Source organism: Heloderma suspectum, chromosome 4 (assembly GCF_057233095.1).
Source record: "Heloderma suspectum isolate Gila_16-S chromosome 4, 16-S_ref, whole genome shotgun sequence".
NCBI classification, from domain to species: domain Eukaryota; kingdom Metazoa; phylum Chordata; class Lepidosauria; order Squamata; family Helodermatidae; genus Heloderma; species Heloderma suspectum.
The window spans coordinates 77,039,947-77,064,170 of record NC_139461.1 but is presented as its reverse complement, the minus strand read 5'-3'; the positions used below and the strand labels follow the sequence as shown (position 1 = coordinate 77,064,170).

At 42.2% G+C, this 24,224-nt stretch overlaps 1 protein-coding gene across 3 annotated transcripts in view; it reads left to right on the top strand.

Moving 5' to 3' along the window:
• Positions 1-24,224, top strand: part of TAF4B (TATA-box binding protein associated factor 4b) — a 92,021-nt gene that overhangs the window by 1,414 nt on the left and 66,383 nt on the right. For all 3 annotated transcript variants that reach the window (XM_084849652.1, XM_084849651.1, XM_084849653.1), the window contains exons 2-6: positions 13,734-13,882; positions 16,106-16,210; positions 18,355-18,519; positions 18,619-18,741; positions 20,392-20,481. In XM_084849652.1, the coding sequence (XP_084705778.1) occupies positions 13,734-13,882; positions 16,106-16,210; positions 18,355-18,519; positions 18,619-18,741; positions 20,392-20,481 (632 nt within the window). The remainder of the gene's footprint in view (positions 1-13,733; positions 13,883-16,105; positions 16,211-18,354; positions 18,520-18,618; positions 18,742-20,391; positions 20,482-24,224) is intronic.

The window sequence follows — 24,224 nt, the reverse complement described above, 5'->3', positions numbered from 1 at the left end:
ATGATAACCCACGTTTCAACAACAGCCCATAATACTCAACCACTGAGTGTGGGTTATGTTGTGTGAACCTAGTCAATGTTAACTTGTTATGAGCTTCTGAAAACTTCCAAGTTCTCATCACAGATTAGTGGCTTAAAAGTTATCTTCTGTTTGTGTTCTGAGGGGCAGTGACAGTACTGCTTGTTTGCTTAAAACGAATCCACTAAGCTGTTGCTAAGTTGCTCATCCAAGTTATGCCTTTGGCTAGATGGTCATAAAATGTCTTGGGTTTCTTGGCCTACGTAAAATGGTCTGACACCCCAAAGATGTACTCATACTCCTAAGAGTTGTCAAACGTTTTGAATACAAAGCTGTGAATGTCTGCATTGTTTTTGAAACCTTGTATGATTAAATACGTTTAGAAGCATTTGAAGTCACGTGTAGCTTTGAACTGATGTGATTTTAATCCAGTGAATCTGTTTTTTCTAAAAGACCAGTCAGTAGTATTGCTATCATGTACCCTGCCTTTGTCTTTGTTTGACAAGTGCAGATGACACGTGCTCAAGTGAGAGGATATTATGAGTTCTTAGAACAAATGAAAACAACAGTGTTCGATATCATACATGCAGGAGTCCTGGGTATCAAATTGGCTAATGAAAAATGAGTTACCTAATTAACAGCTCCAATGAGAGTGCCTCTGTAGGGGCCTGTTTGGGCCTTACTTTCCCTGACAATTTCTGTGTGATGAGATAAGGAGCAAGTTTCAGACTCGGGCATTTATTTCTTGCCCCCTTGGTATGCATATAAAGTAATGCTCAAACTAGGAGATCCTTCCTTTTAAATTGAGGTATGGATGATTGCAGAGAGAGTCATGCTATCTGTCTACATCATGCACGCTGTGAAATATAGTAGTAGCTGCTTGTTTCACTTCATTTCTAAGTGTTCATTTCTCTGTCAATGGAAGCAGACAGGTTTATAAAGACTCAGCAGCAAGCTGCAGGCCATTCCCTCCCCAGCTATAGAAATAGAAGAGCGCTATGGTGATTTCATATGTGTTTTCTCTTGTGGCAGAGAAGAATTCATGTGTTGTGGTGGCGGGGCTGCCCAGTAGGGCCATTACTTGCCATAAGTGCCATAGACTGAGAGGGTAGCTGTAAGGTCAGAGCAAGTATGTTCAGTGCCTTTTTTGCTGTAAAGTCTAAATATAAGGTCAGATCAGCATGTGCTATTGAGTTGTCATGTATTAAAATGTTTGCAAGTATTCCAATAAAAATGTTCAAGTAAAACTTTGAATGTATATGAACTTAACATTTAAAGCACACTTTGTTTTTCTTAAAAAATACTTCAGTTCAACTATTTTGGCAACTAGAAAAACTTTTCAGATACAGCAAGGAGAATTATCATGGCATGCTTCTTTTGTTTGTTTTAGTTGGGCATTCTACATCAAATCTCCATTGGTTGAGGGAAGTGGGAAATTTTCCAACTCGAAATTTTCTGGAAAACAGCACATCACTGCCAGGATCTGTGTTTGTTTGTTTGTTTGTTACTAAGCTTACGTTGCTTTGAAAAAGAGCAGCTGATTCCTGAAACCCAACATGAGAAATATCCTTGGATGTTCAGCCATACTGGATTGGCCTATGTAGGCAGAGCTCACCTGTCTTTGCTCCTGCTTTTGCCTCCCCCTCCACCATGTCTTGCTTTATGCATAGAATAATGCAATTATGTAACCAGTTTGTACCACTGGAGTCTAGGGTGCTTTGTGGTGCTTTGAACAATTGCGTAAATTTGCAGTGGATGTTCAGTTGCAATGTTTCTCTGTCACCTTAAGGGGGGCGGGGGGCAGACAAGTAAGAACCTGCATATGCATCTCAGGGATAACAGGTATAGATTCTTTTTAGCATAAGAAGTAACTTGTGTGAAAACTAGGGCTTTCACCTGATTGAGGAAGTCTGAATTGATTCTCTGAGTTCTACTAGATTAATCCACTACTGTTTAAACTTGTATATGTGTAAAAATAAGTTTTGAAGCAAGAAACATTCTTTTTAAGATGATGCATATCATGACATTCACCCTTAGGCTTTCCATCCATTGAGAGTAATGGGGTGTGCCTTTTCTAAGATGCTACCTGTATTAAAATCTGTTGCCTGTTTAATTGGGGGAACCTTTTTTAGTCTTTATAACAAGTAACTTAACCAATTAATTGATTAAACATAGTTGTAGTGGTAACTGGTGCAGCTAATGCCAATATAAAAGCAGAGGGTAGAGCATTCCACTACAAAAAATGTGATCCACAGTAGACAAGGATATGGTTTTTGGGAGGTCTGGCTGCAACAACATTCCAGAGAGCGAACATGCACCACAAAACATGGTCTGGCCATCATGTGGTACCTGGTGCATATAAAACGCTATTAAAGTCTGCAGTGAACAGTGCTTGATCCACTATAATTAAAGCTCGTATCACTTTTCAGCATTTTAAAGGTAAAAATAGTTTGAATCATGTGTGGAAGGGTAAAAAGCCACTGCGGACCCCAGAAGATTGGTGCAAATTTTCAACAGTGTTCTCCTTGAGTTGCATCCTCTACTCATTAGTCTTTAGCTGGTGGGTCACACCAGTACCCTCATAATCATTTGGCAAGGGAAGGAAAGAGATGGTGGAGAGGAGAAGGGAAAGGACAGTACAGGTAGCATGCATAAAATAAGTTGCTAAATATGTGTCCAGGCCAAGGAAAGTTGAAAGCCATTTGCACTAACTATCTTCAAGAGGTGGTCCCAGTAGAAGTCACGATAGTCCTCAAGTTATGTGCAAAAATGACCACCTGTTGATCTGGTTTATTCACCTTCCCACTAGGAAGTTGGATGAACTATACCTGATAAATACTTTTTCAATCCATTATGAAGCCATTTACATTGTACTTGGGTAACTGGCAGCTCCCAGCTCAATCCCCAATGCTAGCAGCTCCGTTCTTAGGAGTGTTTGAACTTGGTTGAAGAATTTGGCAGCGCTAGGTCTGACATTCTCCCCCCTCCCCCATACATACTTTCTAGGCAGCAAATGTTGGCACTTTGAAGCAGCAAAAGTGTTGGAACTTTACTAATAAGCTACTTAAGAGTCAGGCTGTAAAGCATCAGGCAGAATGGGTTCTGTAGTACCTTAAAGTCTTTCCATTTTTTATAGAACCCTACTGAAGTTAAAATAAAAACTTTTTTTAGCGTTGCGACTGAAACTTGTTTGGCAGAACAGTTCACTCATTTCAAATGAGAAATGCAACTTTCAGATACACTGGTTTCTCAAATGTGAAACCAATGTGTGGTGAAACCAAATGTGGATTACTCATTCAAGTGATTCCCACAATGAATGGATAAATGTGACTCTACTGATATCAGTAGGAGCTTTCATTGGCTTTGTCAAAATTTCACTCTACTAGTATGATGCCTACATGGTCTTGCAACCATAGATGCACATTCTTGACCGCTAGTTACAAGGCTAATTGCCTGGTCTGTGAAGAACATTCCTCAGGCCAGTCCTTGTTATCTTCTAGTGAAGTTATCACCTGTTTTCTCGACTCACCTCAAAACTACTTGAATATAGAAGGGTACCTTTTTTTGGCTGTTCCTGCTAATCACATCTCCTCCTTCTTTGTGGATAAAGTTGCTCTGATCTGCCTTAATTTGGACTCCAGAATTAGGTCACCTTGGTGAGACTTTGGTAACCACTTGTCCTGCTGTGTTGGATACCTTTCAGATCTTGTAGATCTCAAGGATATAGGCAGGGTGTCTGTTGCAGTTAGGGCTACCATCTTTTTACTAGACCCTTGTCCCCCCTGGATGGTTAAATCAGCCAAGGCAGGACGGTTGCCATGGTTAAGGAAGGTGATTAATGCCTCTTTGTGGGAGGGGGTTTGTCACCTCTTGATTAAAGAATGCAGTATTAAGACCTTTATTAAAGAAACCTTCCCTTGACCCAGTAATTAAATAACTATAGGCCTGTCCTAAATGTACAATTTCTGGCCAAGGTGATTGAGGAGGTGGTGGCCTTGCAAATCTAGTCACATCTTGATGATAGTGATTATATGGACCCATTTCAGCTGGGCTTTTGGCCAGGATATGGAGCTGAGACTGCTTTGGTTGTCTTGGTGAATGACATGTGCTGGGAGCTGGATAGACCTGTTAGTTCAGACCTATTAGTTATCCTGGATCTTTCAGCAGCTTTCAGTACCACTGACCATAGTATCCTTTTTGGGCCACCTGCTGGGTTGGGCCTTGGGGACACTGTACTTTCTGTCAGGTCAGGTCCATCAGGTGGTGCTGGGGAACTCCTGTTTGACACCATGGACTTTGGCCTATCATGCCCCATCCCTATGTTTAATGTCTACATGAAGCTGCTGGGAGGGATCATCCAGAGCTTTGGAGTGAGGTGCCAGCAATATGAGGGTGATGCCCAGCTCTTCTGCTCTTTGTCATACCTAACACCAAGGAAGCGGTTGATATCCTTGAACATTGCCTGGGCTCCACAATGGGCTAGATGAGGGTAAAGTAGCTGAGATTAAATCCAGAGAAGATGGAAGTGCTGTTTTTCAGTAGAAAGTTGGGCTTGGGATTCAACTTGCTATGGAAGGGGTTGTACTCCCCCTGAATGTGTGGTTTATCACTTGGGAGCGGTCCTTGATCCATGCTGTCCCTGGATCTTCAGATGGTGGCTATGGCAAGGACTGTATTTGCATAATTAAGTTCAGTGTGCCAGCTGAACTGAAGCTTCAGTTCAGTTCAGTTTTGCCAGTTTGGCAAAGGTTATCCATGCCTTAGTTGCATCATGTTTAGACTACTGCAATGGGCTCTACATGGAGCTACCCTTGATGAGCATTCAGAAGTTTCGTTTGGTGCAAAATGTGGCAGCTAGGCCATTAACTGGTGCATGACATCAAGATCATATTACTCCAGTGTTGAAAGATCTGCAGCGGTTATCAGTTGTTTCCCAGACTCAGTTCAAGGTGTTGGTTTTAACTTTTAAAGCCCTGAACCAGAAGTGGGAAACTTGTGGCCCCCCAGATGTGATTGGATTGCAGCTCCCATGAGCCCTAGCCAGCATAGCCAAGGATGAGGGATTATGGGAATTGCACTTCAACAACATTTGGAGTGCCACTGGTTGCCCACCACTGCCCTAAACAGCTTAGGTCCTGCCTGGGTAACACACCGCCTGTCTCCCTATGAACCTGTCTGGTCGTTAAGATCTGCAGGAGAAGTTCTTTTGGGACACCTTCCCTGTGGAGGCCTGTGTGATGGGCACACATGAGTTGGCTTTCTGCTGTGTTGCTCCTAAATTGTATCGCCCTAGGAGAGTGCATTTCATAGTCTGTCCCCACACTCTTTGCTTTTAGAAAAGACATCAAGACACATCTTTTAAACTTGGTCTTTTAATTGTTTTATGGATTTTTATTTTTTGGTGTCTTAAGCAGGATTGTATTGCTGTCCTAACACTTAAGTTGTTCCTTTTGTTTTGATATGTTGCATGCTGCTTTAGTAGTTCTTACCGAAAGGTGTCATAAAAATATTTAACTTAAATTAATTTGGCTGCTGCTTAGCTGGTGGCCTGAGTTGCAAGGTTTATGCGTTGCCTCATATGGAAATAACCAGACTAGAGTCCTTATTTTGAGGGGGGGATATGTAATCTTCCATGTTTGGAATTTTCTAGCAATTACAGTTTCATAAAAAGAAATATATGCAATGTACTCACATTTAGAATACTGGGTACAACTCTGGTTATGCTATCACAGAATATATGGTAGAGCTTGAAAGAGGTGTAGAAGACAGCAACAAAACTGGTCTAAAGAAAAAAGGCTAAACTGTTCGGGCATTAGGGTTTAGTCTAGCCTTCCCCAACTGGTGCCCTCCAGAAGTTTTAGACCACAGCTCCCAGCATTCCTGACCATTGGCCATGCTGGCTGGGGCTGATGGGAGTTGGAGTTCAAAACATCTGGAGGGCACCAGGTTCGGGAAGGCCTCTAGAAGCCCACTGCTAGCTGGAGGGATATTCCCAGCAATTATATTTTAGGGTGGCTTGGTCTTGAGTGGGCAATTCAGACCCATTAACTTTACCAAAAATCTGATCCTGGTGGAGATGAAAACTGCTAGAATTGGTGTGTTGATATGGATCAGCACTGCCAGCTGCATTTTTGGGCTCTCCTTGTGGTTGTGGCTATGAGGACTGTCATGATGAGCGACTGCGCTTCAAAATTTACCACTACACCACTGGCTGCTGCCAGTCAGAATAGACAGTACTGAGGTATCTGGTTCCTATGTTCTCCCATTGAATACATCTAACTGGAGAGCAACAGCAGGAGAGGGCCTTGAGCCCCTCTGCCTGTGGGCTCTCTAGAATCATCTGGTGGGTCATTGTGGGAAGCAGGATGTTTGGGGTTGTATCCAATGGAGGTTTTGTGCTGGCAAAGAGCATTCTGCTCGCATTTGAGTTTTGTCGGTATGCCCTACTTGCTGCAGCCTGCTGGGAAGCTGCTCCTGAGGGTTGGGGGACCCTCAAACAATGTGGGTATTTATTATTTACAAGTATTATTAAGTAGTACTTGTATACTTAATGTAACATCTCTAAGGAGTTGATGTACAAAATGTTAAAAACCACAGTTAAAAGTACATATATAATACAACAGTCAAAAATTTCAACTTAGAAGAAGGGTTAGATAAAAAGAAAACAATAAAAAGAAACAGTAAAACGGAGCCGCATCATGATAATCAATTATAAGCCAGGGAAAGCTTGGGTATGGTGAAGAGGGCTGCATAGACAGAGAATCCCTAAAAATTGGATGCCTCTCTATATGTGAATGGAAGTACTCTTCACCTAGCCAAAGCCATCGTCCGATACAACCGTCTGACCCAGCAGGACTCGCTATTATTATGAAGCTCCAATATGATACTAGAAACATTGGAAACTACAGTACACCCGGGCCCCATCTACATGAAGATGCTTTCTGAGGCAATTCCATTTAAATCTGGATTTTCATGAAATCGGGTTTGCTTCTCCCAGGGCAAACATAGCCAGTAAAGCGGTGTATACATTTTTTAAAAACCCACTTTCACGGGGCAAACGGCACCTGAAAACATATTGGTTGGGGTGGGTGGAGTCCCACAAGTAAACTGAACGTCATCAACTGTGTAGGTGTGGAGGAAGCGAACAGTACTCCCCGCCCTTCTCACTTGGGTGCTAAATAAAGTGCAATGGAGGAGAATGGGGTACTTCTGAGTAGACATGTTTTGCCAGCATCTCCCCCTCTGCCCACCCTTTCTCAGAGGGAGTAAGGGTCACTTGGGGGCAATCACCCTTTAAACTCTTTAAACTTATGCACATGTTTGCTTGTCCAGACATTTAAAAAACAGCAGGCAAAGGGATTCTCCTGAACCCTCTCTCCACTCATACTCAGTAAAGTGCAATTGAAGAGAATGAGTTACTTCTGAGTAGACATCTTTGCCCACTCCACTCTTTGTGTCCACCCTTCCATGACGCAACTTTCCCTTCTGCCAATCAGCGCTGCTCCACCTAGCCCACAATGAAGGCAGTTCAGGCCACACAGACACCCAGACGGTGCCGAAGAAGCTGCCGCAACAGGAAAATCCGTTAGAAACCAAGTTTGCAAAACTGCGTTTTACAGCATGAGAAAGTGTGTTTGCTGTGGAGAGGGTCATGCATCATGTGCCATGATTGTCTGGGGGCGCAGTTGAACTGGAGTAAATGCCCTGTGGAGATGGGGCCCAGGGCAGTCTATTTGCTCATCTTGCCTGACTCTTTCTACTGAGACTGGCAGCAGTTCTCCAGGGTCTCACCTGCTACCTGATTCTTTTAAACTGGAGATTCCAAGGTTTAACCTTTGACCTTGTGCATGCAAGGTATGTTCTTGAACACTGACCCCGTGGCTCCTCCCCATAGCAGAAATCAAGGTAGCAGAATCAATCTAAAACAGGTAGACTCTTTTTACTTAGGTTCAAGAACTGAAAGCCATATGTTGGAATCTGCCTGCTTAGCAAAGCATTCGGTATGCACCTAAAGTCTGTAAGAATATATAAAATGCATGTTGAAGGGCAACAGTATTATAGCTGACTTTTCATGGGCAGTTTGCAGCGTACATTGCCATAGGAGTGGTGAACTTCAGCTATTATTTATTTAGTTATTTGATTTGTGCCTCAGCTTTCTACCAGAAAATGGCACTCAAGGCAGCTTAGAGGCACAATTAGAATTGATTAAAACAATTACAGAATTAAAAAAAATAAAAGCTTCCACCCGTAATCACAGTGCTTGCTGATACTATCTTTTTCTGCTTCCGTGCTACTTGAATGTGGTTATTGATATCATTGATATCATAAGCCTCCTTCTAACCTGTTGCTTCCAGTAATTAATTGACCTGGATAACTGTTTTCCAAAAGTGATTATACTTCAATTGATTGGAATTAGTTCAATTACTGCTGCTGCTCTGGAACCTTTAGCTGACTATACCCTATATATTGGGTATGTAGTGTTTAGGTTTCACTAATGCATATAGAATTAGTTTTCTAGGTTTTGTTTACCATCTCCAAACTTTCATACTATGCAGTGATGTGGGGTCTTGGAAAAATCAAACTGGAAAATTTTCAGTGCCTTAGATTGGGATCTATTTTAGCATGTTTGACATATTTTAGTAAATAAAGCTAAATGGTTAAACTAAATTAACCATGTTACTTTTAAATGTTATATAAATATCGTAAGCTGAAATATTTTATTTAGGAAAAAAGAAATTGCAATGTGGTTTAATTGTTGAAACTATTTCCAAATAAAGCTTTACATTTCTTTTCTATAATATTATAAATAAGACATGGCAACTCAATAGCATAATTTCCCTTGCATTGTTTTAAATTAAGAAAAGTGATGGCAAATGTACTAAAAATGTAGCATGCACAAAGAGATAATCAGCTGGGGGAAAATAATTTCAGTTTTGAAGCTGTCCAGTTTGACTGGTATTGTATCCATTTATTTTACCAATAGTATATGAACACATTTTTTAAAATAAAATATTTTCCTTTGAAAAATATAGTAGTAGAAAATGTTTAGTCCCTGATTTTAGCTGTTTTTAGCTATTGTCTAGAACAAGTAGGAGGCGGTAAAAGGCTTAGACTTGGAATTGAAGAGCTGAGTTCAAATTCTTGCTTGACCATAAAGTTCACTGGATGGGCTTGAGCAAGTAACGTCTTCTAACGTATCTGCCTCACAGATTCTGGGGCGAAAATATCTCTGTGAACTTGAAAGAATGGGATATAAATGCATGAGCAACCATGTGCCGATTTTACTAGGCTAAACTGAAGAAACAGTTTTTTAGTTCTTTATCAAGTCAAACTCTGATATGGGCATTGCTGTTAAAGGAGACTGTAATTTGTTATGTCATTACAGCAATTGGATACAGTTGTTTGGACATTACTTTAAATCTGTGTCTAGCAGGTAAGTCTTTATTTTTACTCTAGAGTAGGTGCAGGGGGCCTGATCTGGATTTTAAAAGCCCAACCTCCACACCAGGATCCCAATCCAGATTGGAGGTCCTATGCCTACTCTAGTGTAAAAATGAGGGGAAGCATAGCCAGTAGGCACAGACTTAAAATAATGGGGCTGTTCGTGTGTAACGGTGGCAAATTGTGGGTTAATTTACCCAAGATTTGCTGACATGTTCTGCATTCCTTTTGAATATTCAGCCTCCTATCAGGCTGATTGGGGGTTGCTACGTGATGTCCAAACCCAGACGCTATAGGTTAATCTTGAGTTAAATCAACCACATTTAACCTAATCGTTTAACCCACAGTTAAACGATTAGGTTAAATGTGGTTGATTTAATTGTTGAAACTATAGGCTTAACCTATGTTTAACCTGTAGTGTCCGGGTTTGGACATTACATAGCAAACCCCAAGGTTAAATATTCAAAATGACTGCAGAACATGCCTGGTATGTGCCATGGCAAATCATGGGTTAATTAGCTTACGATTTGTCAGTGTTACATGCGAACTGGGTCATAGTTTTTTTTTTTTCCTCATGGACTAGCATGGCTATCTTAGGTTTTGTTTTTGTTTTTAATGTTCTGAGAGCATTGGTCCTCTCCACAGATAGTGCTTGTTTCAGTTCAACAGGAGAATTCCAGGCAAGCTTTGAAATCCAAATGTATATAGTGGACTAAAGCCAGCAAGTCCATGTGCTCATGCACCTGGGATTAACACATTTCACGAAGACAAGGTCAGTTATTAGTTATACCATTAGATGGCAGTGTTGTACAGCTTTCACTTAGGTGGAAGAGAAGAGTAAGAAGACAGGATCATAATAGCTATTACACTGGTTAGACTGTGTGCCTTAGTCTAAGGGCGTTTTGACACATGACACTGAAAGTGCCTCTGGGCCTTTTAGGCAGCCTATATATAGATGTGAATGTCAATGTAGAATAGAAAGCAGAAAAATCATAAAGCTGCCTTGTGTTCTAACCTATGTAGTTCTCATTACTGTATACAATAAAAAAGTAAGAACTCCTGCAACCTGATCCTGTGCATGTATAATTAGTTATGAGCAAGTCCCAATGTGCACAGTGAAGCTTGTTTCCAACTTTGTGTGCTTAGGGTTGCAGCTTAAGATTGGCAAATGACAAGGGGCGCGTCAGGCTCCAACTTGGTCTTCTGGCCTTGTTGATGTTCTATGCGCCTTTCTTCTATGCCGCATTTCCTACTGTAGAGTCCCATTTCGTGTACTATTCCTGCATCCTCAACAACGTCCCTTTTTTCCTGCTTGGTTCTTCTCTTGACTGCTGCAGTCACCATGTCATCTGTGGCCTCATCCATCCATCCTTCCTCCCAGCTTGTCCCAGATCCTTTCTCCTCATGTTCGAGGCTGCCAGCTACACATTTTACCAGTTTTTAGCAGTGGTCAGTAGCTGAGAGAAGCTATGAGGCCATTGGCCAGTATCCTCTCAGCTTCCTAGCTGGAAGCAGTGTTGAAGTCCCCCCCCCACACACACACACACAAACAGTTCATGGTGGGTCCGAAAGAAGAATCTCTGCTCATGATATGGGACTGTAGTTCAGTGACAGAGCACATCCCTGGCATTTCCAAGCAGGGAGGAAAAAACCCTGCCTGAAACCATGGAGAGTCACTGCCAGCCAGTGTTGACAATACTAGGCTAGATGGACCAAGCGTCTGATTCAGTATAAGGCAGGTTCCTGTGTTCCTGTGACATCCCACTCTCACTAGTGATAAACGGGTTTTGCAAACTGATCTGTTTCAAAGGCGGTTCGGCCAGAAGTGACAATAGAACAGCAGGAATATGTATACACTGTCGGAAGCAAAGCCTTTATCCAATCACTTCCAGCTCTCTCTTCCCCAACCTGGTTTCCTCCAGATGGACTACAGCTCCCACCATCCCCAGCCATTGTTGGCCATACCAAAGGGCACCAGGATGGGGAAGGCTGCTCAAAGCTCTCTGTAGTGGTATGCAGCAAGTGATTACTCTTGGTACTATTGGAACTTCAAAAACCAGCCTGCTCCATAGTTGCAAGAAATTGTAGCAAGAGGGCACATATTTTTCCACAGTTCCTCAGCTCTTTTTATGACCATGCCAGGTTGGAAGGCTTATAGGCGGTATAGAAATGAAATAAATAATAATAATAATTATTGTTATACGGAAATAAAAGTACAGTATGGATTACCCATTGCTTCCCCTCCCAATGTTTAGAAGCAAGCCAACCAAATCTTTCAGCTACATGCCATCCCTTCTCAAACCGTCAGCCTGGGGTACGCTGTATTGTACCTGTGGTAGCTTATCTTGCTTTTGTTGCTAGCCATTACATTGCATTGTAATGTGGCTGCTGTGTTCTAAGTTAAAGAGAGCTTCGGCTATTGGGCGGTATAGAAATGAAATAAATAAAATAATAAATAAAAATCCTATGTATGTTTAGAGAAAAAAAGTCCTACAGCTCCCAGCGTTCCCTAGCCAGCCTGGCTAAACATTGCGCCCTTAGACACTCAAATGATATGTTCCATAATGGCTTCTTAAAACATTTGTGATATGCTTCTATGACGTTGGCAAGTTTGTATAAATAGGAAATGCTAACTGAGGAGCGGTGTGTATGTGCCTATGAAGCATAATACTCTCCCTGCAAATGTTTGTAAGATCATAAAAATGACAAATCAATATTAAAATACTAGATCCTTGAGTCATGTGTCTGTAAACAAAAGCCTGGTATGAGCACTCAGTGACACTTCTAGAATAGAGAAAATGCCTAAGGCGTAATTCATAAGACCTATTTTGGGATTTGTTTCAAACCAGGCTGAGTGCCGCCCCCTGCTTTTCTGCCATTCCTGTGCAGAAAGTTAGAGCTGTTCACACATCTAGCAACAATGTGCTAATTAAAAAGAGGTGGTTGAAACAAGACAAATTAACAGAACTCTGAAAGTTAATAACACCTGTGTCTATTGTCTCTGCAGCTAAGTCTTATGAATAAAGCAATGGTGTATAATAACCACTTTTCCCCCTTTGCTCAAGTGACTTTGCTCCAATGTAAGGCACTTTTTGCAAGTGATGTTAAGAACCCATTTTCCTAATGCCTTGACGACAAATAGCGTATGCAATATGGGAATAGGCCTCTTTAACTTTGAGCAATAGTCGCTGAAACGTTGCTGTCAATGACAGTGATGTGCTCTGCATCAGTGAATAGATGCTGTTCTGAAGATGTGTACGGTAGACCTATTACGGTTCCTTTGCTAGGGAGAAGCATCGAATCTGTGATGTTCTTCAGGAGGTCTGGACTTTCCTATGCTAGATAATGGTGTGTGGTGTGTTGTGTTGTGTACAAAGAACCAGTCACCGTTCAATCTGTGTAGGCTATCGTAGTTGGATGCTTTGAACTGTCTGCACAATCTATTTCTCCCAAGATCTGTCCTGAGAACAGCTGTTTCAGTGTGACCCTCATCCTAATAGTGTCTGTCATAGGGGCTTCCTTTTGAGTAGGGAAATCTGCCTGTGAGAAAGATGTACAGCTTTGTGCATGTGTGCATAAATATTGACTCATGCACAAGTGCTCCATCAGGGTGTTCAATTCCTCTGGTGTTCTTTGTGTGTGGATTGCACTGGCCTTGCCTGGCAAAGAACAGCAAACTTGAGGTCTCTTCCCTACAAAAACTGGCAGGTGTAAGCACACCTCAGAAGTACGCAAAGTGCACAATTATCTATTGTGACATTGGCATTAGCTCTTGGAGCACTTTAAATACAACTGACTATGCTGGTTTCAAAAACACCAACATAATGTTCTTGTGAGAGCTGTCTTTAACTGATGTCAAATTGGTCATAAGCCAAGCCGATTGTGTTTAATTATACTTCAATAACAGTAGGAGTCTTGAAACGTCTATTTTGCAAGATCCGACTGCAAAGACCCATGAGCAGGCTAATTCCGGATTGGCTTTCTTGTTCTTAAATATGCTTGATGGATTTTTATGAGGCCAAAATATAAGCTACACTTGTCATAACACTAATTGGGGCAGTGCAAAAATGTAGTAGTGTGCTGTTTCAAAGAGCAACCTAGAAAGGAATGTGCAGTGCTATAGAAGTGCTACAGTATTTCATAAAGTACAGTGCAGGATGTTAAGGATGTCTTGTTTAACATGATTCGTACTTCAAGCAAATTCAGGCCTGTATACTTGCACTACACAATCTTAGCGGAGAGCAAGATCTGATCAGCATGTTCCTTTCCTGCAGGAACTGTTCTTGTCGGAAGTAACACTGGTCAGTTGATGTTGGTGTCTCAACAAGCACTGGTGCAAGCCCAAAGCCAGACCCAAAATAACACGAGTGTAAGATGGTCAATACCTACAAATGCACCTACAGTCAAAATACAGACCATCCAGGTAATTCTGCACTACATTTCTAAATACTCCTGATGCTCTCGATTTTTCATGGGAGCCAGATAAGTATATTACCATTTTCATGGATACACAGTGCCTTGCTTAAGTATTTGCACCCCCCCCCCGACTTTTCCACATTTTGTTGTACTACAATCTGGAATTAAAATAAACTTAATGGGGGGGGGGGTTGTCACTGATCTACACAATAGTTCATAATGTCAAAGTGGGGACATTTTTTACGTATTTTACAAAATGATTTACAAATAAAAAATTGAAAAGTCTGGATTGCATGAGTATTCACCCCTTTTTCTGTGACACCCCTAAATAAGCTCTGGTGCAACCAACTGCCTTCAGAAGTCACATAATTAGTTGAATGGAGTCCACTTGTGTGCAATTCAAGTGTCATATGATCGCAGATTAAATATTCTGGAAGGCTCCAACCAGGGTTGGGTTATAAAAAAATAAATCCCAAGCTATGAAATCCCCTGGAGCATCATTAAATCCATTATTACGAAATGGAAAGAATATGGCACAACTGCAACTCTACCTAGAGATGGCCGTGTCTCCTTACTCTGACCGAGTAAGGAGGGCATCAGTCAGAGAAGCTACCCAAGAGATCAGTGGTAACTGAAGGAGCTGGAGAGATCCACAGCTGAGATGGGAGAAACCATCCATGGGACATCTGTCACCCAGATGCTCCACAAACCTGGGCTTTATAGAAGAGTGCGAGAAGAAAGCCATTGCTGGAAAAAAAACCATATCAAATCCCGTTTGGATTTTGCCAAAAGTCATGTGGGAGACACAGCAAACATATGGAAATAGGTTCTTTGGTCTGATGAGACCAACATTGAACATTTTTGGCCTTACCCTGTGTGTGGCGCAAAGCCAACAATGCTCATCACCCTGAGAACACCATCCCCACAGTGAAGTGTGGTGGTGGTGGTAGCATCATGTTGTGGGGATGCTTTTCATCGGCACGGACTGGGAAACTGGTCGGGATTGAGAGCAAGATCGATAGAGCCAAGTACAGAGCAATTCTAGAGGGAAACCTGTTTCAGTCTGCAAGGGACCTGACACCAGGGCAGAGGTTCACCTTCCAGCAGGGCAATGACCCTAAACACACAGCCAGAGTTACACTGGAGTGGTTTAAAAACAAGAACCTGAATGTCTTAGAATGGCCCAGTCAAAGCCCAGACCTCAATCCGATTGAGAATCTGTGGCAAGACTTGAAAATTGCTGTTAACCAGTGGTCCCCATTCAACCTGACAGAGCTTGAACAATTTTGCCAAGAAGAATGGGCAAAAATTGGAGGATCCAGATGCGCAAAGCTGATAGAGACTTCCCAAAAAGGCTCACCACTGTAATTGCTGCCAAAGTTGCTTCTACCAAGTATTGACTCAGGGGGGTGAATGCTTATGCAACCAACACATGCCAGTTTGTTTTTAACTTCTGTGTCACAATAAAAAAAATATTTTGCACCTTCAAAGTGTTAAGTATGTTGTGTAAATCAAATGTAAAAATGCCAGTTAAGGGCGCAATCCTATGCATGTTTAGACAGAGGAAAGGCCTACAACTCCCAGCATTCCCCAGCCAGCAAGCTGGCTGGGGCATGCTGGGAGTTGTAGGCCTTTCCTCCGTCTAAACATGCATAGGATTTCACCATAAATCCGTTTTAATTCCAGGTTGTAACATAACCAAATGTGGAAAAGTCAACAGGGGGTGAATATTTATGCAAGGCACTGTAGGCTTGTGAGAGATGTGGATGTAGTCTAGATGTGGGATTCCTTTGCGCTGCGATTGGCACAGTTTGTAGGGAGGAGCTGTTGTGTTTTTAATTGTGTGTTGTGTTTTTAATGCATTTGTTTTAGTACTGTTTTAATCAAGTTTCGTTTGTGATTGTAAGTTGCCTTGAATACCATTTTTCTTGGTAGAAAGGAGCGTTACAAATAAAATAAATGAATAAATAAATCCTTCTAAAACAAACTTTGAAGTGACAGCATAGGAGTTTTCTGTTCTTGCCTTTTCACCTTGCTCATGCCAGCTGTCAATGGTAATACATTGATACAAAAATATTTCCTTCTGCACATGCAGATATAAACATGTACTCGTATGTATGCTAGGAAAAACACGTGTGTGTGCTTATCAGTAAGGTGTATTTCACTACTTACTTAACTTTTTAATTTAATCTTTTGATTTATAATGTCTGTTCTCTTATCTTTCTGAAAGAATTCTGGGACTCAGGTGCTTAAAGTACTAGCAGCTCCTGTTAAAACAGTGTCTCGAACAACTCATTCCATTGCCTCCCCTGTTAAGAAGCCTGCTATAATCCAGGTATGACCTTACCTTATTTTCTGGCATTTAATCTTTTAGGTGATAAATCATTTTATTACAGTGGTTCACAGATCTAGCAAAATGGTAGTGGTATAAACATGCTGTTCTATCTCTGTGTTTTTACCCATATGGAAAGATTCACTTGCCAATGTAACTAAAACGTATTGAGGAACAGGGAAGCTGTTTCTTAGTCCCATCCCCACACTGCAAGCAGCCGATGTCAATGCCTGCTGTACTGGATCAGGTTAGCGGTCAATATTGATCAAAATAGTGCAGAATGCAGCAGCTCGGCTGTTGTCAGGAGCTGCCCCTTGTCAGCGTGTATCTCCTTTGCTGAGGGAACTGCACTGGCTGCCTGTTTGCTACTGGGCCAGGTGTAAGGTTTTGATACTGGTGTACAAAGCCCTAAACAACTTGGGACCAGGATACCTGAGAGAGTACCTCCTTCTTTACCAACCTGCCTGGTCACTGAGGCCATTGGAGGCCTTGCTGCTGGTGGTTCCACATGGACCTGTGGCCCGATTGGAGTCCACCAGGAGAAGAGCTTTCAGCATGGCAGCCCCCTTTCTTTGGAATTCCCTGCCCTGGGAGGTCAGGCAGGCAATACTGTGCTATTTCCAGCGCCTCCTGAAAGCAGCACTGTTCCAGGAGGCATTCCTTAATTGCCCAGTCATGGTTTAGTGGTATTCTGTTTTTAAAAATAGCACAATTTTAATCTGGTGTTTTAATCTTTTTATCCTTTTACTGTTTTATCTCTTGTGTTCACCACTCCAAACTATGTTCTAGATATGGAGCCGTATACAAATATTATAAATAAATAAATAAATAAATATTGCCCAGTACCTTGTCTATAGTCATGACTGCTATCTGAATTCCTTGTGGGGTATGGAGCAACGAAGCAGCCCACCTCATCAGCGATGCTGGATCCTCTGTTTTTGGTAGCTGATGGAAATGTGCACAGCTTTACTTTTAATCTTTGACTTATATGTGGATTTCCATGTACATATAGTAACTGTGGCATTAGGTAATCTACCTGTGTAATGTTCTGTGTATCTGTTGGCCTTCACTTGAGCAACTTAGGTGGTGTGAATGGGAGAGATTGCTAGAAAGCTGAGTGTCAGAGGAAGCCAATGCATAGTTTGGGGAAGATGTTGAGCGGGGGGGGGGGGGGGTGGCGGGGTTTAGCTTTCAGAAACTTCTTCCCACTAAGTAATAGCATTGTGGGAGTCAGAGAACACAACAGGATCAAGTGCCTCTGTGATATTAGTGGCCAGTAGAGCAATTTCCTCCCTTGGTCCATGCTGACTAGGGAATACCCGGCTCTGACACAGCTGTGGCTCTGTGTGGCTGAAGGAAGCAAGGGCCTGAGATAACGGCCACAGGATCCAGCAAAATCGGGAAAAGATGAAGAAACCTAGGTGAGGTGTGGAGCAAATAGGGTCCAAAGAAAAATGCCAATGTGGTAAGTCTACTTTAAAAAGAAAAAGGGAAATAGCTGCACTGGGGAGGGGAGGAAGAGTATAGAGATGGCACATCTCTGTATAAGGCTGGAGGAAGCAGGCCAAGAGAAAGGAAGCTGGCCTGAAGTAGAGAGCAAAAGTTGATGCTGAAGCATTTGCTCACCTAATTTGTGGTCACTTAATTTATTTATACCCCTGCCTTTTAAGGCAACTCCTTACAAGGTGGCTTACATAAATTTAAAGCAATGTAACTTGTAATCAATAAAGCAGTACAACTACAGTATCAAAATAATGTTAGCTGGGCTGTTACAAGTGATTGTAAAAAGCAGGCAAGCACACCTAGATGAAAATTAATTGCAAAAGCTATCCTAAATGTGTTTCCAAAGTATGCTTAAAGCGGGGGCAGGCTTGCTGGACTGCCCCCAGGGGGAGAGTTGCATAGTGTGGCCGCTGCAGAAAAAGGCCCTGTCCTTGGTACTCACCTTCATACACAATCTTTCTGGGTATCTCTGCAAGAGGTCAATAAGCCAGTAAACATAAAACCTCATCATCTTGGAGATAAGCCATGTTATGCTGCTTTATGGAAGCATAACATGGCTTGAATGGATGTAGCAGCGGGTTTTGTATTACTTGTTCCCGTGAGAAATGAAATTAGCAAGTTAAATAATGTTTAATTTCTTTCAGTCCGTAGCATCAACAAATAGTATTACCACAGTTACGACTGCGAAGGCTTTGATTCCGGGGCCATCAACAAAGCCTCTTGCTTCTGATAGTCCTGCACTGTCTGTCACTCCAAAACCAGTTCCTGACACAGAAGGCACATCAGTAGACCAAACCAGCAATTCTGCCGTAAGTGCCAAATAGATAAAGATTGCATACCTCAGCACTACTTCAGAACAATTGAATAGGATCCATTAATTTACTTTCTCACTCTTGATTTCTTGTCAGGAAATGCTGGAAAATGTGAAAAAGTGCAAAAACTTTCTAGCAACGCTAATAAAACTGGCATCCAGTGGGCCTCAAGCACCTGAAATGGGACAGAATGTGAAGAACCTGGTACAAAGTCTGTTGGTAAAAGTTCATCTGCAAGTATTTTTGCCCTAATCCTAAATACTTGGAAATGGTTTCATTGGGACTTCAGTTCTACACAGGCTTACAATGTTAAGCAGACTGCATCTGTAAAACACTAGAGTTGTCAAAACTCATTGCCCATTTTGACACACCTGTCTTCAGGCCTTAGTGTGATAGAAAAGAGAGCAATTCAGTATAGTCAGCCCGAATGACTGAATCATTCCCAATTAATTTATAGTATCTGTCTTATTATAATATCAGAGGGGCATTTTATAGGTCCACACAACTCCTGCCTTTGGCTGCCTTGTTTACCAGTGACTCTTAGTTCGGCATGTAGAAGTCTGATTGCAGTCCAAGTTCCCAGTATAGCCTTCTGAAGAAAGGGGAACGTTATATTGTGAAGCTTCCTGAGGAAGTGGGGAAGGTTGGAAACTACACTGGAAAGATGGTTGCTTCAAGGGGAGTTGTGGAAAGTTGAAATAATTTCCTTCTAGTTTTTCTACAATGTCTCAAAATATCCATAATGAAGGTGGTAGAAATAGGGAAATATAGTTTGTATATGCAGACGCATTATGAACACTTTTTAGAGCAGGGCTGGGGAACCTCTTTCAACCTGAGGGCCCAATTCCATTTCAGAGAAGCAATCAGGTGGGGTAGGGTGGGGGTATTCCAGTGGTGGGCAGGGCCAGAGGCAAAGGGGGTAGGGCTAAAAGCAAAAGGGCTGGGGCCCCAAACACCAGAAATATCAGTGCATTGTAGCTTAAAGTTTATACTGCGGCTAACTAAGCTTTAGAAGAGGCAAACTTTTAGAATGCAGGATGGGGATTGTGCAAAAGCTGAGAAACCACCAAACTATTGGCGTTTGGGAGAACAGGGGGGCGGGGTGGCCTGGGGAACCTGGGAGGCTGGGTTTGGCCCCCAGGGAGGCCTGAGATTCTCCAACCCTGTTTTAGAGACTTTCAGCTTAGAGTGCCATAATTGCCAAAAGGCTGACTTGGGAAGAATCCTGTTCCATTTTGCAAGATAACTGTACAATAGAGAAATTATGTATGACAACACTACCATATTTCTATTTTACCTGAGTGGGTCAGGTATAAGGCAGGGTAACCCTGCCTCTTAATTATAGTAGTCTCTGGTACAAATACCAGTGGTAAATGTAAGGAAAAGAAGACAAAAACAATAGCAAGGAATTTGCTTTGTATTATCGCTCAGCTCCTGAATGCAAGGCTGTAATCCTTATATTCTAACCTAGTAGAAAGGTGACTCCATGACTGTGCAGAGCAATCTTTCTGTAGTCATGTGGCAGGAAATATTTCATAGAACAGTTCTCTCCCTCAAGGCATGTAACCTGCCAAGTATTTTTTAAAAAAACCTCAGTGCATTTCCAGTTTTCCAGGAACAACCTGGAAACCCACCTCCCTTATTTGCCCCCATTGCTCATTTTTAATCTTTGAAAATTGGTCTTAAACAGAATGCTATTAACAGCAGACATATAACCTTTCTTTAATTTATAACGTAGTTGAATAAAATATGCAGCTTGTGAAGTTATTCATTAGTCCTAGAATGTCAGTGAATTGGTGGGCTCTGTTGTTGGCACATCTGAAGGAGCAACACATTGCATTTGTGTTACAGTTTCTTTTTTCTACCTAGGAGGCTAAAATTGAACCTGAAGAATTTACCAAAAAATTGTACATTGAGCTAAAGTCTTCTCCCCAGCCGTATCTTGTACCTTTTCTGAAGGTATGTCTTAATCAATCTGCTCTACATTTCAAGTATGCTTTTAATTATCAAAGTAGAGATGGTTCTGGCCTATCCAGTGAAAGGTTAGTTTGCCAGGACAATTATATGGTAAAGCAAAGCAGCCTGAGACCATTCTGGGAGGTGGTGTGGGAGAGTGAAACCTAAAGCCCCACCATGGAAATTTTGTCTGTCCTTGCCCCCACAGTATTGTAGTCACCCAATATTGTTGGCTTGACAAGTGGGCCCTCATGTCCGCAACAGCAAACCATGTGCTTGTTACAAGCTGGTATGAACTTGTATATAACAATTTTGGGGAGTGCAGCAAGGACGCTATTTTTTTTTATTTATTTATTCATTCATTCATTCATTTCATTTCTATACCGCCCTATAGCCGAAGCTTTCTGGGCAGTTCACAAAAATTAAAACCAAAGAGCTCACAATAAAACAATATAAAATACAGTCAGGGCCAGAAATATTGGAACAAGGATAACTGTTTTGGCAGTTGGCCTCTGTACACCACCACATCGAAGTTGAAAGGAAACACACCCAGATGGGACCGAAGTCAGGACTTTCAGCTGTAATTCAAGGGGTTTGACAAAAGTGGGGCACTAACTATTCAGGAAGGACAGCCAGTGGCCTACACACACACCCATCATTGGTGGCTCATAAGTAATGGAACGAATGGCTGACAAGCAGCTGCATGGCCAGGTGTGGCCTGTTTCCTGGCTACCCCATGACCAATCAAGCAGATAAAAGGCCTGGAGATGGTTCTGAGTGTTACATTTGCATTTGGTAGCTGTTCACTGGAACTCCCAACATGAGGTCCAAAGAGGTGTCCATGCGAGTGAAGGAGGCCATCATTAGGCTGAGGAAACAAAATAAACCCATCAGAGGGATAGCAAAAACATTGGGAGTGGCCAACACAACAGTTTGGAACATCCTGAAAAAGAAGGAATTAACTGGCAAGCTCAGCAACAGCAAAAAGCCTGGCAGACCACAGAAGACAACTACGGTGGATAACTGCAGAATTCTGCTCATGGTGAAGAACCCTTTCACAACATCTAGCCAGGTCAAGAACGCTCTTGCGGAGGTAGACATGTCATTGTCAACATCTACAGTCAAGAGACGGCTTTATGAATGTAAATACAGAGGCTTCACACCAAGGTGCAAACCACTGGTAATGCTCAAGAACAGACAGGCCAGATTAGCCTATGCCAGCAAACACCTAAAAAGACCTGTCCAGTTCTGGAATAAGATTCTTTGGACTGATGAAACCAAGATTAACTTGTACCAGAATGATGGGAAGAGAGAAGTATGGAGAAGGAAAGGAACAGCTCATGATCCAAAGCATACCACATCATCTGTAGAACATGGCAGGGGCAGCGTTATGGCATGGGCATGTATGGCTGCCAGTGGAGCCAGGTCACTGGTGTTTATTGATGACCTGAGTGCTGATAAAAGTAGCAGGATGAATTCTGAAGTGTATAGGGCTATACTTTCTGCTCAGATTCAGCCAAATGCTGCCAAACTGATAGGACGCCGCTTCATATTGCAGATGGATAATGACCCAAAACATGCAGCAAAAGCTACCCAAGAGTTTCTCCAGGCAAAGAAGTGGGATGTTCTTCAATGGCCAAGTCAGTCACCTGATCTCCACCCAATAGAGCATGCCTTTCACTTACTGAAGACAAGACTGAAGGCAGAAAGACCCACAAACAAGCAGCAGCTGAAGGCAGCTGCAGTGAAGGCCTGGCAAAGCATCTCAAGGGAGGATACTCAGCATTTGGTCATGTCCATGGGTTCCAGACTTCAGGCAGTAATTGAGTGCAAAGGATTTTCATCCAGGTATTAAAGGCGATCCTTAAGTTTGGAATGATGTTGGTTTGTTCCATTACTTATGAGCCACCAACGATGGGTGTGTGTGTATGCCACTGGCTGTCCTTCCTGAATGGTTAGTGCCCCACTTTTGCCAAACCCCTTGAATTACAGCTGGAAGACCTGACTTCGCTCCCATCTGGGTGTGTTTCCTTTCAACTTCGATGTGGTGGTGTACAGAGGCCAACTGCCAAAACAGTCATCCTCGTTCCAATATTTCTGGCCCTGACTGTATATAAAACATTAAAACCACAGTATAACAATACAACCAGAATAAAACCTAGCAGCAATGCTGGGATTTAAAATACAGATTTTAAACAGCAAAGCTAAAAGTCTAGAAACTACTTTAAGACCAATCCTTTATAAGCATTTCTGCTTTCAGGTGTACAAAATATTATCCAGTCACTAGTCTAGATTCCAGTGCCATTCAACTTGCACGTGTGTGAGTGTGGGTGGGTGGCGGGTGGGTTGATGGACGTGGAGATAGCAAGGAGCCATTAGCTGAACCCTTATGCCCACTTAATCAAATTTAGGGCTGCTTCAAATCTTAAACTTCTTACACACTGCAGGCAACAGTATAGATATTTGTGTTACCAAACAGGTCTCTCTTCTGTCAGGTGTGGTGAGACATGTGCTAGAAAGCTGTAACTTCCTGTGCCTTTCCAGTAGGTATATACTAGTAGTAAGAGAGAACAGGTGACCTATGAGTTTCCTACACAACTACTATCCATTGAAGAAACTTGTTACGTCGAAAGCAGCCCCTCCCAACCTGGTGTCCTCCAGATGTTTGGACTTCAACTCCCATCAGCCCGCACCAGCACAGCCAATAGCCAGGAATGCTGGGAGATTTAGTCCAGAACATCTGTAGGGCACCAGTTTGGTCAAGTCTGGTCTAAAATAATCCTTGGCCTTGGCCTAAATATATGCAGTTGGCTTCAACTCTGCATTTGTCATTGACTGGTGTATCTGAGGGCATATTACCTTGTTCAGATGAGTTACAGTAACCATCTGGCTGCTCTGAATTGTATTAAGTGCAGGATTTGAGGGGTGGTCTGCTTTGGAAAACAACGGCGCAATACTTCTGTTTGCATTATAGATCTGTAACTTGCTGAACTCTAGTTAGCTTGGTGAAATGGACCATATGAGTAAACAATTTTCAAAAGTGCTGATCAATTATTATATGCAAAAGCATAAAATTTAATTTTCACTTTAATGGTGTACACTATAATATGAGGAGAGACTACTACAGCGCACTAAGATGATGCAGTGTTGATTAATGGGACTGCAATTCAACTAGAGGAAAGCTACATTATGTTGCCAATAGCCCTATTCAGGTATTTGCCTGAACATGGATGGGATAAAACTGTAAGGGGCAGGGGTGTGCATGCAAGCCCCACCCCCAGTGTCCCCATGCATAGGCTTCTCTTCAGACCATTATGCCACCAGTGCACACAGGTTTGAAAGGGGTTTCGAAAGGCACAGTCCTATGCACATTTAGACAGAGAAAGGTTCTACAACTCGCAGCATTCCCCAACCAGCCATGCTGTTATAGGACTTCTATTGTAGGACTTTTTATGTCTAAACATATATAGGATTGCACCCTAAGTCTATTTGGATGTGCTTAAAAGTCTCTGATCAGGAAATGTATCTGCAATCAAGAACTCTAATAAGGCAAAGTTCCCAGTTATTTGGATGCTTCTAAGCACATTCAGCCAAAAATAGATAGAAACCCTTTTATGATCTTCATGCTGAATCCAGCATGGTCTGAAGAGGAGCCCATGGAAACATTGGGTGTGGGGCTTGCACGTGCACCCCTGCCCCTTACGCAGTTTTGGCCTACCCACATTCAGGTGAATGCCGGAATAGGG